General features: G+C 35.0%; 1 protein-coding gene across 9 annotated transcripts in view; it reads right to left on the reverse strand.

Annotated features, from left to right (window-relative positions):
* Nucleotides 1-1,675: 1,675 nt before the first annotated feature.
* Nucleotides 1,676-14,443, reverse strand: part of LOC121420372 (protein furry homolog) — an 87,623-nt gene continuing 74,855 nt past the window's right edge. For all 9 annotated transcript variants that reach the window (XM_041615009.1, XM_041615287.1, XM_041615088.1 and 6 more), the window contains 7 exons: nt 13,785-13,948; nt 12,684-12,734; nt 11,829-11,858; nt 5,890-6,009; nt 5,107-5,306; nt 3,545-3,642; nt 1,676-3,083 (listed from right to left, as the gene is read on the reverse strand). In XM_041615009.1, the coding sequence (XP_041470943.1) occupies nt 1,888-3,083; nt 3,545-3,642; nt 5,107-5,306; nt 5,890-6,009; nt 11,829-11,858; nt 12,684-12,734; nt 13,785-13,948 (1,859 nt within the window). In that variant the 3' untranslated portion in view covers nt 1,676-1,887. The remainder of the gene's footprint in view (nt 3,084-3,544; nt 3,643-5,106; nt 5,307-5,889; nt 6,010-11,828; nt 11,859-12,683; nt 12,735-13,784; nt 13,949-14,443) is intronic.

Below are 14,443 nucleotides of genomic sequence, written 5' to 3' on the forward strand. Positions count from 1 at the left end.
AAACATGGGCAACTGGAGCAATATACATAATCATTTCAGACCGAGCATGCGATCGTAAACACTTAGGAGTAATGCGAAAATTTGTTCACAAATTATTATGAAGCAATATAGTCATATTTTCTGCACAAAATACAAATCATGGCAACGATAATAAATAAAATTTCTGGAAGGAGCAGGGGGACACTATGTTAGAATAGAAGGAAATGAAACACATAGAACAAACTAGAAGTATACTGGTATGTACATGATATGTGCTAATGTACTATACAGTCACTTTCATTTTAATCAAAAATTAAAATTCAAACACATGAATCTGTTACCATCAAACATACTCAAAAACTTTTCATCCTACATTAATAATTTAGAAACTATCACAAAGAATATGTCCATATTAACTGTAAGATACTTTTGTGATTATTTAACATTGATACAGAGAATATTTCCCCATTTTTAAAATAAGTACAGCAACAATGCAAATACATAAAAACAAATGTTCTGCTGCAGTATATTAGTACAACATTTAAATAAACATGTACATGTATCTCATTTATATACAAGTGAATGAAGTCGTTAGCATGGGTTTGTATCAACAAGACAACCAAAGCACCTCTGGGGATTCCCCCTAAATGTAATTTTTATTATTACAACACATATTGTTGAGCTGTTTCAAGGCTCAGTTATTTGTTTTAGAATATACATTTTTTCACATTAATAGCATTGTTTCAAGCCATTCATTTACAAGTATGTTACATTTTCATAAATTGAATGAATGGCAAATAACTTAACAAGTTGACTACCGAATTATCTTATATCTATAGGCTTTGTACAGTGACTAGCCAGTTCTAGTAAACAATGGATTAAATGTTTAATACTTGATTTGGAAGTGAACAAAATCAATGGACTTCTAAAAAAAATGATGACTGCACAGCATTTTATTGCAACTATTTTCTCATAAGAAAGCAAGAAGTTTTTTAAAAACAAGAAATGTTGAAAACAATGCTATTCTACAAAAAAACAACAAAGAACTTGATAACATAAAAATGGTCAGTATTCCACTCCAATGAAAGTATTGTCGTTGAAAACATTAATGTATACAGTGATATTGCAAAAGAATCCCAAAACATTATTGAATAACTGTTTTAATATCCACATAAAGACACCTAAATAAACCAAACTGTGCATTCAGCCAAATTGTTATATTTATATATTTTTTTTTAGTAAAAACCAAAAACATTCCATTCCCTATCATTTAATGGCATCAATGTCTTCCATTGCAAATTGCAGTGTCTTTTGCTAAAGAAAATTATAAGTGTGAACAGATGTGGCCAAATTAACACATGATAGCAGATCTGAGATACACACTTCGAGGATTTCACTCTTTTACAAATAATAATAATAATACCCAATTTTTATAAAGCGCTTTTCCCAGAATGGCCCAAAGCGCGTTACAGCATATTATTACCCCGGTCATTGGATTCATTTCAATCCTGCACGAAAAGTGCACAATTTCCACTCCCTGGGAAGCATTCCTTGCATTCATCGCAGCCTCATTATGGCGCTGGCAAAATCAAACATACAATATCTTTCGCATCCTACCGGGTACCCATTTAGCACCTGGGTCGAGAGTGGCAAAGTGTGGATTAACACCTTGCCAAAGGACGCTAGACCGCGGTCAGTCACATGTTTTCTAAAGTTGCTCATTAATAAAATTTAGGGCATTTATGGCAAACACACATGTATAACACCTTCATTCTGGCTGTTTCTAGGTGCAAAACTTCTACACATATTTGACATTAAGATTTCTTGCAATCAAGTTCTGGTTCACCATTTCTTACACCAATATTCATATCACTCAAGCTCTCTGAATGGCAAGTTCTGTTTTTGGTCCTAAAGCTCTGTGCAAAGACTTTCTCCAGATGTTGGTCTGGAATTTGGATCTTTCTGCCAAACATCTTCGGTGATTCCAAGAGCTTTCTTCTCCGTCTCATTCTCTGTCTCTCCCGTTGACCCCTTCCTCAATGGTTCCTTGTCTGGAGGAAAGAGTTTGTCCTCTTCTGCGGGTGTAACCTGAATATCCAGTGGGACATCATCGGTGAAGGAAGTCTTGTTATCGGGTGCTTGAGAGTCTGGAGTCTCGGCCATGACACCACTATCCATGTCAGGAAGGGGGGCAAAACTTTCCCCTTTGGCTGGAGAGGAGGGTTCAACCCCAGCCCCTGCTGCACCAGTACTGGTGTTTTCATCATCGGTGAGTTTCAAAGGTAGGGCTTCCATTTTGTCTTTATTCACCATCTCCTCCTCGATTTCCTCAATGGCTTCAATGAGAGCGGTCAAGTCAGACTCCACCTCCTCCTCATCAATTGTTCTGGTTTCGCTGCCACCTTCCACCCCTTCTCCATCAGCCTTACCTCCGGTTGCATCCTTTAATGTCATATCCTCAACCTTCACTTCTTCCATGTTCTCAGTTGACCCCTTGGTATCAAGCGTCACCTCGCGCCCTTCAACCCCTTCACTCTCCACACCCTCGTTGCTCTGGAATACGATCTTTGCTTCCTTCGTCTCAACATCACCGCCCACCCCTGAATCACTCGTCACCATGACAACAACTTCCGAATCTTCTCCCTCCCCATCTTTTCCTTTCCCATCATTCCTCTCCTCCGACAACTTCTTCTCCTCCGTTCCAGTAGTTTCTGGTGTCAGTTCCTTGCTGGATCTCTTCTTCTCCTGCTTCCCCTTCTTATCCTCCTTTCCTTTCTTCTTCTCATCATTACCCCGTCCGCCTTTGACGCCCTGACCGGCCTCCCCGCTTCCTTCCTTTGAGCTTCTATCCCCCTCACTCTTCCAGCTCTTCCTTCCATCATTCTTCCCCTTCCTGTTTCCTTTCCTCCTCATCTTCACTTTCTCGTCTCCCCTTCCTGGTCCTTCTCCTTCCGCCTTCTCTACCTCACTCTTCTCTTCCACCTCCTCCTTTGTTTCCAGGTTTTCAATGACTTTGATGGATTTTTTTAGTTGAGCGTTGATGTCCATCAGTTTGTGGCATGCTGTCTGGAGCTCCTGGCCTGACCTTGAGATCACCAGGACACCTAATATGGGTTAAAGAAAAGAGGGCAATACATATTTGTCCATGATGAACCTATTGCTTTTATAAAAAGGCAGTCTTTCAAGGCAATGCTTACTAAAGCTATATGTAGAAAGTAAAAAGGCAGACAAGAGATGTTTAAAAAGCACCTTCTCCATGGTAAATGTCAATCTTTTCTAATTTGCAAAACTTGAATACAAAATATGAAGGAGTTCATAGTTTAAATCACTGACTGTTGCATTCTCTAATTTGCACTGGTGCTAACATGTTTCCATAACCAATGGGTTCCTCTTAATATAATTTACAAATATTTTCTTTGGGAAAATATATTTGAAGTAATATAGACTTTGCTAAACATCAAGCACTTGTTACATTTCAGTAATTGATGTTGTTGTTAAGGTCATACATGTAGACAGCTCAATAATGACTTGCTTTATGAACCATCTATTAATCACAATTACATACCACTCCTGCCATCAGCAAGTTGTTTACATAGTAAAGCCAATAGAACATCCTGATCATCTTCCTCACTGGAACCAAAGAGCTCACCAGACCACATTGACCTAAAAACATAAAGATAAATGACATGAAATATCATTAAAGAGAATAGGGGTAGGAAACTTTAGAGGCAAAATTACAAGCCAACACCTCTCTCCCTATCACATCATTATGAATGGTAAAGATAAAGAAAATTCATTGAAAACTTGATCAACCTGTGAATTCAGGTTCATACTCCTATGTGATGATCATTATCCAATGATTGCATGTTCAGTAATTTGGATAATAGATAGGTGACCATCTAGGAAATAACAAAAATCATACTCTAATATTATACTCAGGTTAAGATTTTGATGTTGATTCCCCCAACATGGTCTAAGTTCATTGACCTTAAATGACCTTTGACCTTGGTCATGTGACATGAAACTCTAATAGGATGTTCAGTAATACTTGATTAACCTTATGGCCAAGTTTCATGAACTAGGTCCATATACTTTCTAAGTAATGATGTCAATTAAAAAACAACCTCAGGTTAAGATTTGATGTTGACGCCTCCGTGCCGCCGCCGTCGGAAAAGCGGCGATTATAGTCTCACTCTGCTATGCAGGTGAGACAAAAACGGTGTCTATTTCTGCTATGAAAACTACGTGTTTAGGGTCAAATTTGTGAGGGTGTAAAAACATAAGACTAAATTGTTTTATAAAGGATGTACTTTTGCCCCAAGAGTCAACTGTTTAGAGTACGATTTGCGCGAGATGTGGGGCTGTACTAAACCCAATGATGTAGGTGAAGGTAAAGCCGACGACTGACGTCCGTGACATAATATCACTGTACTTGTTTAGGGGTCATTCAGGGAACTTGCCAAGAGTATCGTTTTATTTCAAATACTTGTTAAGGGTATGGTTTCACACGCCATTACTTATAGGGGTGCATTTTCAGAAAATAGGGTGCTTTTCGAGACCCCTTGTTTGTGCATGGTATCCACTCGTCAATGGAAGTAATAGCAGAAAAAATAATAGAAAATATTGCTGAAGGTTTGAAAAAAAAATCATTAAAAAATTAAAAAGTTATCAGAATTTCAATTATTTGATTTGTGACGTCATATGCGAGCAGCATTCCTACATAGCGAATGGTAAAAAAATCAATGAAATGTCATTTTTTCTGAAAATTGAAAATGGTTTTCACTGTACCTTTTGTATATCAATAGACAAATCATTTCACACCCGATCATGAATAAAAAACAAAATTAAGTCATCAGGAACCATACAAAATTTGAAATTCATGCATTTTATATTACATAACACATGGGGCAGCTGCTCGTTTATGATGTCACAAATCCAAAACTTTGAACTCTAATAACTTTCTTACTCTTTAACGGATTTTCCTCAAACCTTCACCAATATTTTAAAATATTTTTTCTGCTATTTTTACAACAAAGTTTTCTTCAGGGTGAACTTCCCCTTTAATAGGAGCTGGATTTTTCTATAATTTTTAAGGGATTATTTTTTTGTGGGAAATGCAATGTTTACCTGTATACATGTAAGATCCTGAGAGCCCGTCTGACGTCCCTTCGTCCAAGATGATTGGTCAAGGTGACAACGGCTGCTTCAGGTGTGGTGATTCCTGTGTCGCCCTCTGGTGACAACGCTACCTGGCCACTTTCTAGTTCCTGAGCAGCAAGACTCAGTTCCTCCTTGGCTGCACAGACGAACACTGAGAAGTCGACAATCTGCAGCAGAAAATATAAATTCAAAGTTATTTAGGAATTAAGCTTGAGTTTGTTCGAGATTGCATGACAGTCAAGACTAATATTTTTTCTTGAGTAGTACTTACAGATAGACATACTTGCAAATCAGACCTGCCAACCTCTAGTAACGAATTGTATTCTGTGACAAAAAAAAATGTATTCCCCCCAAAAAACTGTATTTAATAAAATGCGCACTGCTTTGCAGATAGCAGGCCTGCCAACATTTGAAAATAAAAAAAAGGGAGTCCCAATCGCGGCGCTTAAGCTGCATGCAAGCTAAAATGCGCACTGCTCTTGCATCGATCAATCAGTTGATCAATCAGTCGATCAATCAGTCGATCAATCAATCAACCATTCAATCAATCAATCAAATAAATAAATACATAAATAAATTTGCAAGCACACAAAGCTATGAAAGTCTAAATACACTTTGTAAAAGATAAATCCCATCTGCCATGTACAGTAAATATTGCCAGTGCCAAGCTCGGTACATTGAGCCAGACTGAATCAGTTCAGCGATCATTTATTAAAGTGAATTAATGGCTTGGAACATTTTAATACTCACATGTGAGGCATGTGGACCATGCTTGGCGCCCTCTAGAGAATGAATCAGTTTACAGTAGCTATCAAACAACATCCTCAGTTGGCAGTAGAGACGGTACAGGCGACGACAGAGCTCAATTTGCTACAAATAGAAAGGGAAAAACAAGATGGTCATATAGAGAAACAGGAATCAAGTGGATGAAAGATATTGGAAATCAAAGAGTGCTTAATTAAGCTATTGATTACCATGGAAAGTAAGCAAGTAATAAGGGAAGCCAAGTGTAATTCTAATATATATATTTATTTTACACAAAGAAAATAGGTGGTCCTTGTCCAAAATCTATAGAAATTACAGAATCATGTAGGAGACTTAAAAAAGAAAAAAAAATACTTGATATGGAAGCCAAAGTGGATTATTAGATATTCTTCAATTCAGCAGGTATACATAAAAGCAATGATTGGCTTATAGTGTGTCACATGTGATAAAAAATCATTTAAGTTGATATATTTAATGAGGAACCCAAATGATTGACTTTATACATGTATATGGTGAGCAACAGACGATCCTCATACTTTTTTTTTATCTCAGAGGTTCATTTTGATAATTAAAGATTTGACTTGATTTATGGCAAACCGAATTGTGATCAATTACTGTTTTATTGCATGCGCTTATGTTAAACATGAAAATGGTCACATTTCTTTCAATAATTTCTATGAATGAAATGTTTTATTTGTCCAATACATTGTAAAGAAAATAATAAGAATAGACTAATAAGAGCTTAGCAACATAATTGAGAATACCAGTTGGCTTTCCATAATCAAAATTACTTGTCAAGTTTTTCTTCAGTATCTTCATGATACAGCCTCACTTGCATTAGCCCCATGAGTAAAGCAAATGTGAAAACTATAAATTAAGTTAAGGAGCAGATCCAGCCAGATTAGACACAATAGTTTTGAGAGGCCAACTATTCTGCAAAAACAATATGGTCCCTAAAATGGTGTTGTGTTTAATTCAGCTGGACATGCACCTCGTGGATGTTTTTTTCTTTTATGAAAAAAAAAGAAGAAATTCACTTAATGTATAAAATGGATCATATTCATCATGATATACAACTAATATTTTCATGGTTTTCTATTTAATGACTAATGTGTAATACCAAACAAAGCTAGATGTATGTAATTATTAGACTTGAAAGCTTGTTTGATGAATATTACAAAAGCCATGCTGACACTTGCACGACTTTTGGCCACGATTTTGTCGTGGCAAGTCGGGCCATTTTGGGGCTCGAACTGGGAGGCTCCCGCACTGTTTACGACTTGTTCACGCATAGTCCACGACAAGTTCACGACGAGTTCACGAATAGTTCATGAATGCGTGCCCATCAGTGTCCACATTGACACGAACTGGCACGACGAGTTCATGCATAGTTTCGGACGGTGTCGTGCTGAACTATTCGTGAACTCGAGGTGAGATGTTCGTGAACTATTTGTGACAGTCGTGGCATGGCGCGCACTGCCACGCACTGGAACGCACTGGAACGCACTGGAACGCATCCTCCCGCATCGTCCTGACGAGTTCACGAACAGTTTGCGCATAGTTCACGACCCGGTCGCTAAATTTTGTTGTGTCCAAAATTTCGAACATTTCAAAATTCTCATCCCGACATGGAACGCAGTCACGATGTGTTTACGCACACTTCACGCCAGTTCACGACTAGTTTGCGCACTGGCATGACTTGAGTCATGCCAATGCGTGACACAAAATCGTGCAAGTGTCAGGCTGGCTAAACTGTTGTAGCATTTGAGAAAGAGGAACAAATTTTCATGCACAGTTTCAAATACACTACCACAAGCATAATGAAAAAGAGAAGTCACAACAATTCAAAATGTCATGAATTTTTAACACTGCATATCAATCCGCTATACAATGAACAGCTATCTGAGAAATGAATTACTCTCAGTTAAAAAGAAAAGTGAGAGGGTTTTTTTACGCTGAAAAAATTGAAATGCACACAATATAATCATACAATAGTATATTAATATTTGTGTCTAAAATAAAAGACTGAGAATATCATATCACTGATACAAATAATAAGCTAGTTTTATAAGTATAATGATACATTCCACATAAATTATCATAAGGGAAAACTGGAAAAACAACAACAATCAATTATTTAGCATTATCAACATCAAATAAAATATTTTCATGAGGCTTTCCATTGCCTTCACAAACAAAGTCTGCTTTTTTACACCTGTACATTATTATCAACACATTTTATACACGCTAACCAATTCAATAGGAGAAAATAAAAGGAATTAAATGTAATCATACAAAGATTTATCATTAAATTACGTAAGGTGTATTTTTGATAAATATAAAGAAAACTTCCAGTTTATTATCTTCACAAGATATATGACTATGATACAAATCTGCAGCAGTTTATCAAACATCAAATACAGGGAAATAGTAGCTTTAGTACAGGGACTCAGGAACTTTTTTTAAAGGGATCTTTCTCTTATATGTTCATACACGAATTCGGATTAGCCATAAAATTGTGGTCAATATCTCTGTAAAGATTATGTATATTTGAAACAACAATAATGAAAGACCCAGTTCTGGTTGTATAAAACTGAGCCTTTGTGGAAATACTACCAATGCTATTGTAAGCCTGGCCCACACTATGCGATTCATTGTGATCCGATTTACAAAGAAATCATAATAACATTGACATTTGAACATTCCAATAAAATCTTAGCGATCCGAAGTCATAATAATTGTAGGACTACTGAAATCAAAATTCAATGTAGTTTGAGCCTCAATGTAGGAATAAAAGCAAATCAATAATCATGATGACGTCATCATCGGCTGCGACTTGAAGCCGATTTGAACTTTACTCCGACAACAAGGCTTGCAGCAAAGCAAAATTATGATTTTATCATTGCTAACATTATGCCGAACTTCAAATAAAATTTTTGAACTTTCATATTTAATGCAAAATATGATTTATCAAAAAATAATGTTGGATCGCACAGAGTGAGACAGGCTTAAATCAAGGTTTCCATGGAAACAATGTGCCATTTATTGCAAGTTCAGAATTGTGTTATTTAATATAATAGGTCCTTTATGCAAATATTCACAATAACTAATTTGTTTGATTACAACATTGATTATAAAACACAATGAGTTTTGAAAGCAGCAAAGCCAAATGGGGCAAGGCAAAAAAAAAGGCAAATTGGGCGAAAGAACATTATATTTTGCAAAATATTATTTCATGCATAAGAACAAATCATTGTTTGAAAATCATAAAGCAGTAAAACTGGCAATCGGCAATGTCTTATGATTATGAAAAGTAAATAAATACAGTTAGGACAAATTATCTCGGGTCTATATTTCATTTTTTTAAAGGGTGTGATTAACTTGATTGAAATATAAAAATACTGCTCAAGGTAAATATCTATACACATACAGGACTATTGAGGAGTAAATACAAGAGACGTGATTAATAAAATAAGGAGAAATAAGTGTTGTATTTTCTTATTACACATATATGGACAAGTTTGATTTATGGATTGATTGTAGTCAAAGTGAGAGCATCAGTATATTGGCAGCTAGATATCAAAATTCTCCTGCATTTTAATGTAACTCACTAGCATGAAGGTTAAGTATTTGTATTTGATTTGAAAAAGGGGCTACATTTAAAATCCAAATGAAAACGGCACCTAGAAAGATTACATAACTAGACATATAAAAAAATATAATATCCCTGCTTGGCTGGTTGCTAGCAATTTCATAAAACAATTGTCTGTTAATGTTTTTATCTTCAATTTTTTTTTAGGGAAGCAGGCGAGAAAGCAAGCAAAGCAGGAAGCCATGCAATATAAGGCATATACTTACATGGTTAATATGGACCCTCTCCTGTTACCCAGTGTTTGGTTGGGGGTTAGTATTAGAAGCATTGGTTAGTTTTACAGCTCTCTATTATGATACATCAACATTTAGCCAGGACTAGCTAGCTCCTGATTTAAGCCCAATCATTTCACTTGTGATTGGAATGTGAACAAGGTATTGCTATGACTGAATCAAGTATTTGCATGGTTGTGTGAGTCATTATCTTTCAATGATTACCTATATCATCATTATTATTTAATGACTACTATTATTGAATCATGGCAAACATACATTTGGAAGTCAAAAATCTGCAGAAAAGAAAGGTAAAGTTCTCTAATCAAGTCTTTATGGGGCATTGCAAGAAACCTGCAATCAATTGCAAGTCTATTTCCATTCCCGAAATCAAGCATGTGCCATGCAATTAATTTCAAATTTGCAATTTCTAATCTGCTCCATGAAACAAGGAGTGTAGCCTGATTTGCTATAGTTGCAACAACCCCTTAGTGTTAATTTTTCTCACAAGTTTCCTTGTAATGCTAAACATGCATTCACGTATTATGAAATGTATTTTATTTTGTTTCATTTCATTTTCCTTGCATCAGTAAGATTACAATAATACTTCAGTCATCCATGAGGCCCTTAATATAAAGGCAGAGTGTAAGATCATTGGATTCAATCATTCTCCACACCCTGGGGAATAATGCAACGTATAAAGTTGATAATCTCATCCACATTCACAAACACAAGTGAAACCAGAGGGCTTAGAAGGCTGCAACATTATTTGCATAATTGGTTTCCATTTTTCATATGTTATTTTGAATATTCCAATCATTTTTTAAAACATATCACCTGTTTGTTAAGTACAGTACTCTTAAATAAGAAAATAAAATTCTTCAATGAGAAAAAAAGTTATGCATTGCTTTGACCGAGTTAAAAGACTCATAAAAAACATAGGTATCCTTCATTAATATTTATCATCATGGGTTACCTCCCAGTTTTTGCAATGTATGAAATTATTGTGAGCTAAAAATTGAATCAGGAAAATATTATTTTGTTTACAGAGTTTTCCCCTACATAATTTCATTGCAAAATAAATTTCATAATTGACCCAAATTCAACCAATAGTGATACACACGGATACTTCTGGGAGTTACATGGGTATAATTTTTCCTTTTTAACATTGTGAGAGCAAAAATCATCCTTGGTCCCCTATAAGTCTGTGCTTTCCCTGCTACATATATAAACATATTGGGGTTATTTATAGGGAAGTGATTTCTCATTTTTTGTTTTAATACTGAATAGGCAAAACAAAATAATAGCAAGTAGAGCTCAATTCTTCTTCATTATCATTTTTTAATAGTTAATGCACTTTATATATTATTTCAAAATCAAACCAATTCATAAAAAAGGTGGAAAAAATGGAAGTTTACCGTTAACACCTTTCTTCTGCTTAATGAATACTGGTAATTTTATTTACACTGGATTATTTCAGATTGTGTGGTTTGCCATAACAATAATTACAAAATATATTACAGAAAAACTAATGTTGAAATACTTTGTCCATTTTATTTACATAGGTACGCTTCAAAGTTAAAAAGTGTTTACCGGAAAATAATCAATTTACTCTCATATTTGACAACACAACAGAAAGGTAAAATCATTACGTGGAAGTCCTATATTCACTTTACTGGATAGTCATTATCAATCTCTATCCATTTCTGGGACATAAACTTTCAAAAGAATATGAAGCAGAGAATGAGAAATTACAACATTGAAATTTTAAGAATAAACGATGATCAAATAAGGCTTCATTTGATGAGAACCTACAACCTGAATAGAAGAACCCCAAGAAAACAAAGGAGAAATCAGAAATACTTGAGAGATTCCAAAATGAAAAGAGTAGTTTGTCAAAAACCCATGAAGCCCATAGAATACACAACACATTGTGGATTCCTTATTATCATAGGGTTTTTAATGAGGCATTCATCATGTTATTCTTTAATCAGATAAAAACAAATCCTATTTCATATTTAAAAAAAATAAAAAATTAAGAGGGAAAAATAAAGTTTTACCTGTTCTTCTCCTGTAGGGCCATTTATGTCCTGTATAGAAAACAAAATAAAGTGTTGCAAATATTTTTTCTGGATCAAAATCTTTTTAAATTACTTCTTAAAGATGATCCACATCATCATCATCAATATTCCCACCTTTATTACCATCGTTGTCATCATAATCATCATCATCATCAACATCGTTATCATTATTACCAAAATTAGAATACCAAATAATTTGCAATATTAAACAGTATTTATCCAATCAAGTGCTCTTGGAACTCCAAGATCAGACTTGGTTTCAGTATCGAATATAATCAGTGTATTCTGTTAAGATTCCTATGAATTTGAGTGTCCCCACAAAATTTCATGAATTCTTTAACAATCATAATTGATTGATGCTCTATGAAGGAATCAAATGTTATTGAAACCTAAGAACTTAAGCCCGGCTCACACTATGCAATTTGTTGTGATACAAGTTTTCCAGAAATTGCATTTTGCATTAAATATGAAAGTTCCAAGAAGTAAAATTATCTTATATAAAGTTTGGCATAATGTTAGGAATACTAAAAACATATTTTTACTTTGCGGCAAGCCCTGTTATCGAAGTAAAGTCCAAATCAGCTTCCAGTCGCAGTCAATGATGACATCATTACGATTTGGAATTGAATGTGTTCAATTCATTCAGGGAGGCTCGAACTGGATTGAATTTCGATTTCAGTAGTCCTACCACTATTCTGAACTCTGATCCATAAGATTTTATTAGTTTAAATGTCAATATCAAACGTCATCACAATTTATTTGAAATTTAGATCGCAACAAATTGCATAGTGTGAGCCAGGCTTTAAACACATAAAGTTATATACCGGTACTTACATGAGCTACAAGAGTTTGCCTCTTCAAAGATGCTTTGATAGAATCCAGGCACTATTAAAGATAAAAATGTATATATTTTTTTAAAATCTACTTTCTGTTTATCTCTCAAAGGATTCATAAGTACAAACTCACAATAAAGACCAACTGCATGAATAATTCAATCTTCCTTGAATATTGACATGGAATGGTAATCTGAATTCTGAAAAAAAACCAACAGCTGAAGTTAAACATGTTTTCTCACTGAACATGTAATACCGAGAACAGTATATTACTGCTATGGTGGCAACACACTGAAAATCTTATCTACTATCAAAGCTCTCTATCACCTATTATAACTACAAAGTTACGTTGCAGAATAGGCAATGGAATCAATGGTTTCATTAGAAAGTTAAAACAAAAATGGATGCATTATCTGAAAGGTGTCATGTAATAATTCAAACTGTCCAAAGTGATTTAAAGGTGAAGCATTGGTAGAGATAGAGGTGGATTTCATAAAACAAAGCTCAATGATTGATCACCCCCAACTATTTAACTGCATGATAAATCACATTTTTTGTGTTGAAGGACCCAGACACGGATGCTAAAATCAGAGAACCAATGGAAAAAAACCATAAAGTAAAAGTACCTAAAATTTCAGTGTAAGTGGCTTTTGCACAAAACTAATTTGCTATTGATTACAAATTTGCAAACGTTAGAAACAGGCCAACAATTCACTGAAATTGATTGTACGACTTATGATTGATTTGCAGCCCTAAAATGGACTAACTTTATTTATTTTAAGTTTATAGCAATATCCTGCCCTTAAGAGCAAATTCACAAAGGTAATTTTGAATCCTTGATGTGAAAACATAGTTCATGTAGATTTCATAAATTATGCTTAATTCAATGCATATATTTAGAAAACTTCCAATAATGAACACTCGCTTTTGCCACAAGCATCAATTAAAGTGCTGTGAAAAAAGCTTTTATTTATCATTGGACGTTTTGTCAATATACGTGCGGAATGAAGATTGACATATGCACAAAATCTGCATAAATCATGCGTTCAAACCAAGAATTCAAAATCATCTTAATAAGTTCAGACCCAAGAGTTTGACTTACCTCAACCGTAAGGTCCCTTTTTGAGATGTATGTATCATAGTGTTCATTGAGTTCAAGCACACAGTATTTATGACTGTCCAGTAGTCTACACATCATCAATGTCTCTGTGTCCACATAGACAAATGGACAAAGAGCATGGGTGCTCAGGACTTCAAGGGTATTCAGTGAAACAGAAGGTTAAGGACAATAGGGATTGTTAATCTCATGGAGCGTTGTGGCCCAGTGGATTAGTCTCCGGACTTTGAAACAGAGGGTCGTGGGTTCAAATCCCAGCCATGGCGTAATTTCCTTCAGAAAGGAATGCATCCACTGTGTGCTGCACTCGACCCAGGTGATGTAAATGGGTACCGGCAGGAAGTAATTCCTAAAAAAGCTGTGTGCGTCTTAATCGGTTCCCTAGCTTAGCTGGGGTAATAATAATAGCAGGGTCTTTTTTAAAGCACCATGTGCAGGTGGACCTGTAATCTATATAAGTAGCCACCATTATTATTATTATTCATTTCTTCGTAAGAATGTAATCAACCTAGCATATAGCAATAAGTAGCTTAAAATATAAACTATGAATAAGATATGAGGGGGTATATTCTTTATAAAGAATGGTAATTTCACATAATAGTGCAGTGTTTTCAATTTTCGAGGTAGTATTGTATTTTCCATCA

Source organism: Lytechinus variegatus, chromosome 1 (genome assembly GCF_018143015.1).
Source record: "Lytechinus variegatus isolate NC3 chromosome 1, Lvar_3.0, whole genome shotgun sequence".
Taxonomy (NCBI): Eukaryota; Metazoa; Echinodermata; class Echinoidea; order Temnopleuroida; family Toxopneustidae; genus Lytechinus; species Lytechinus variegatus.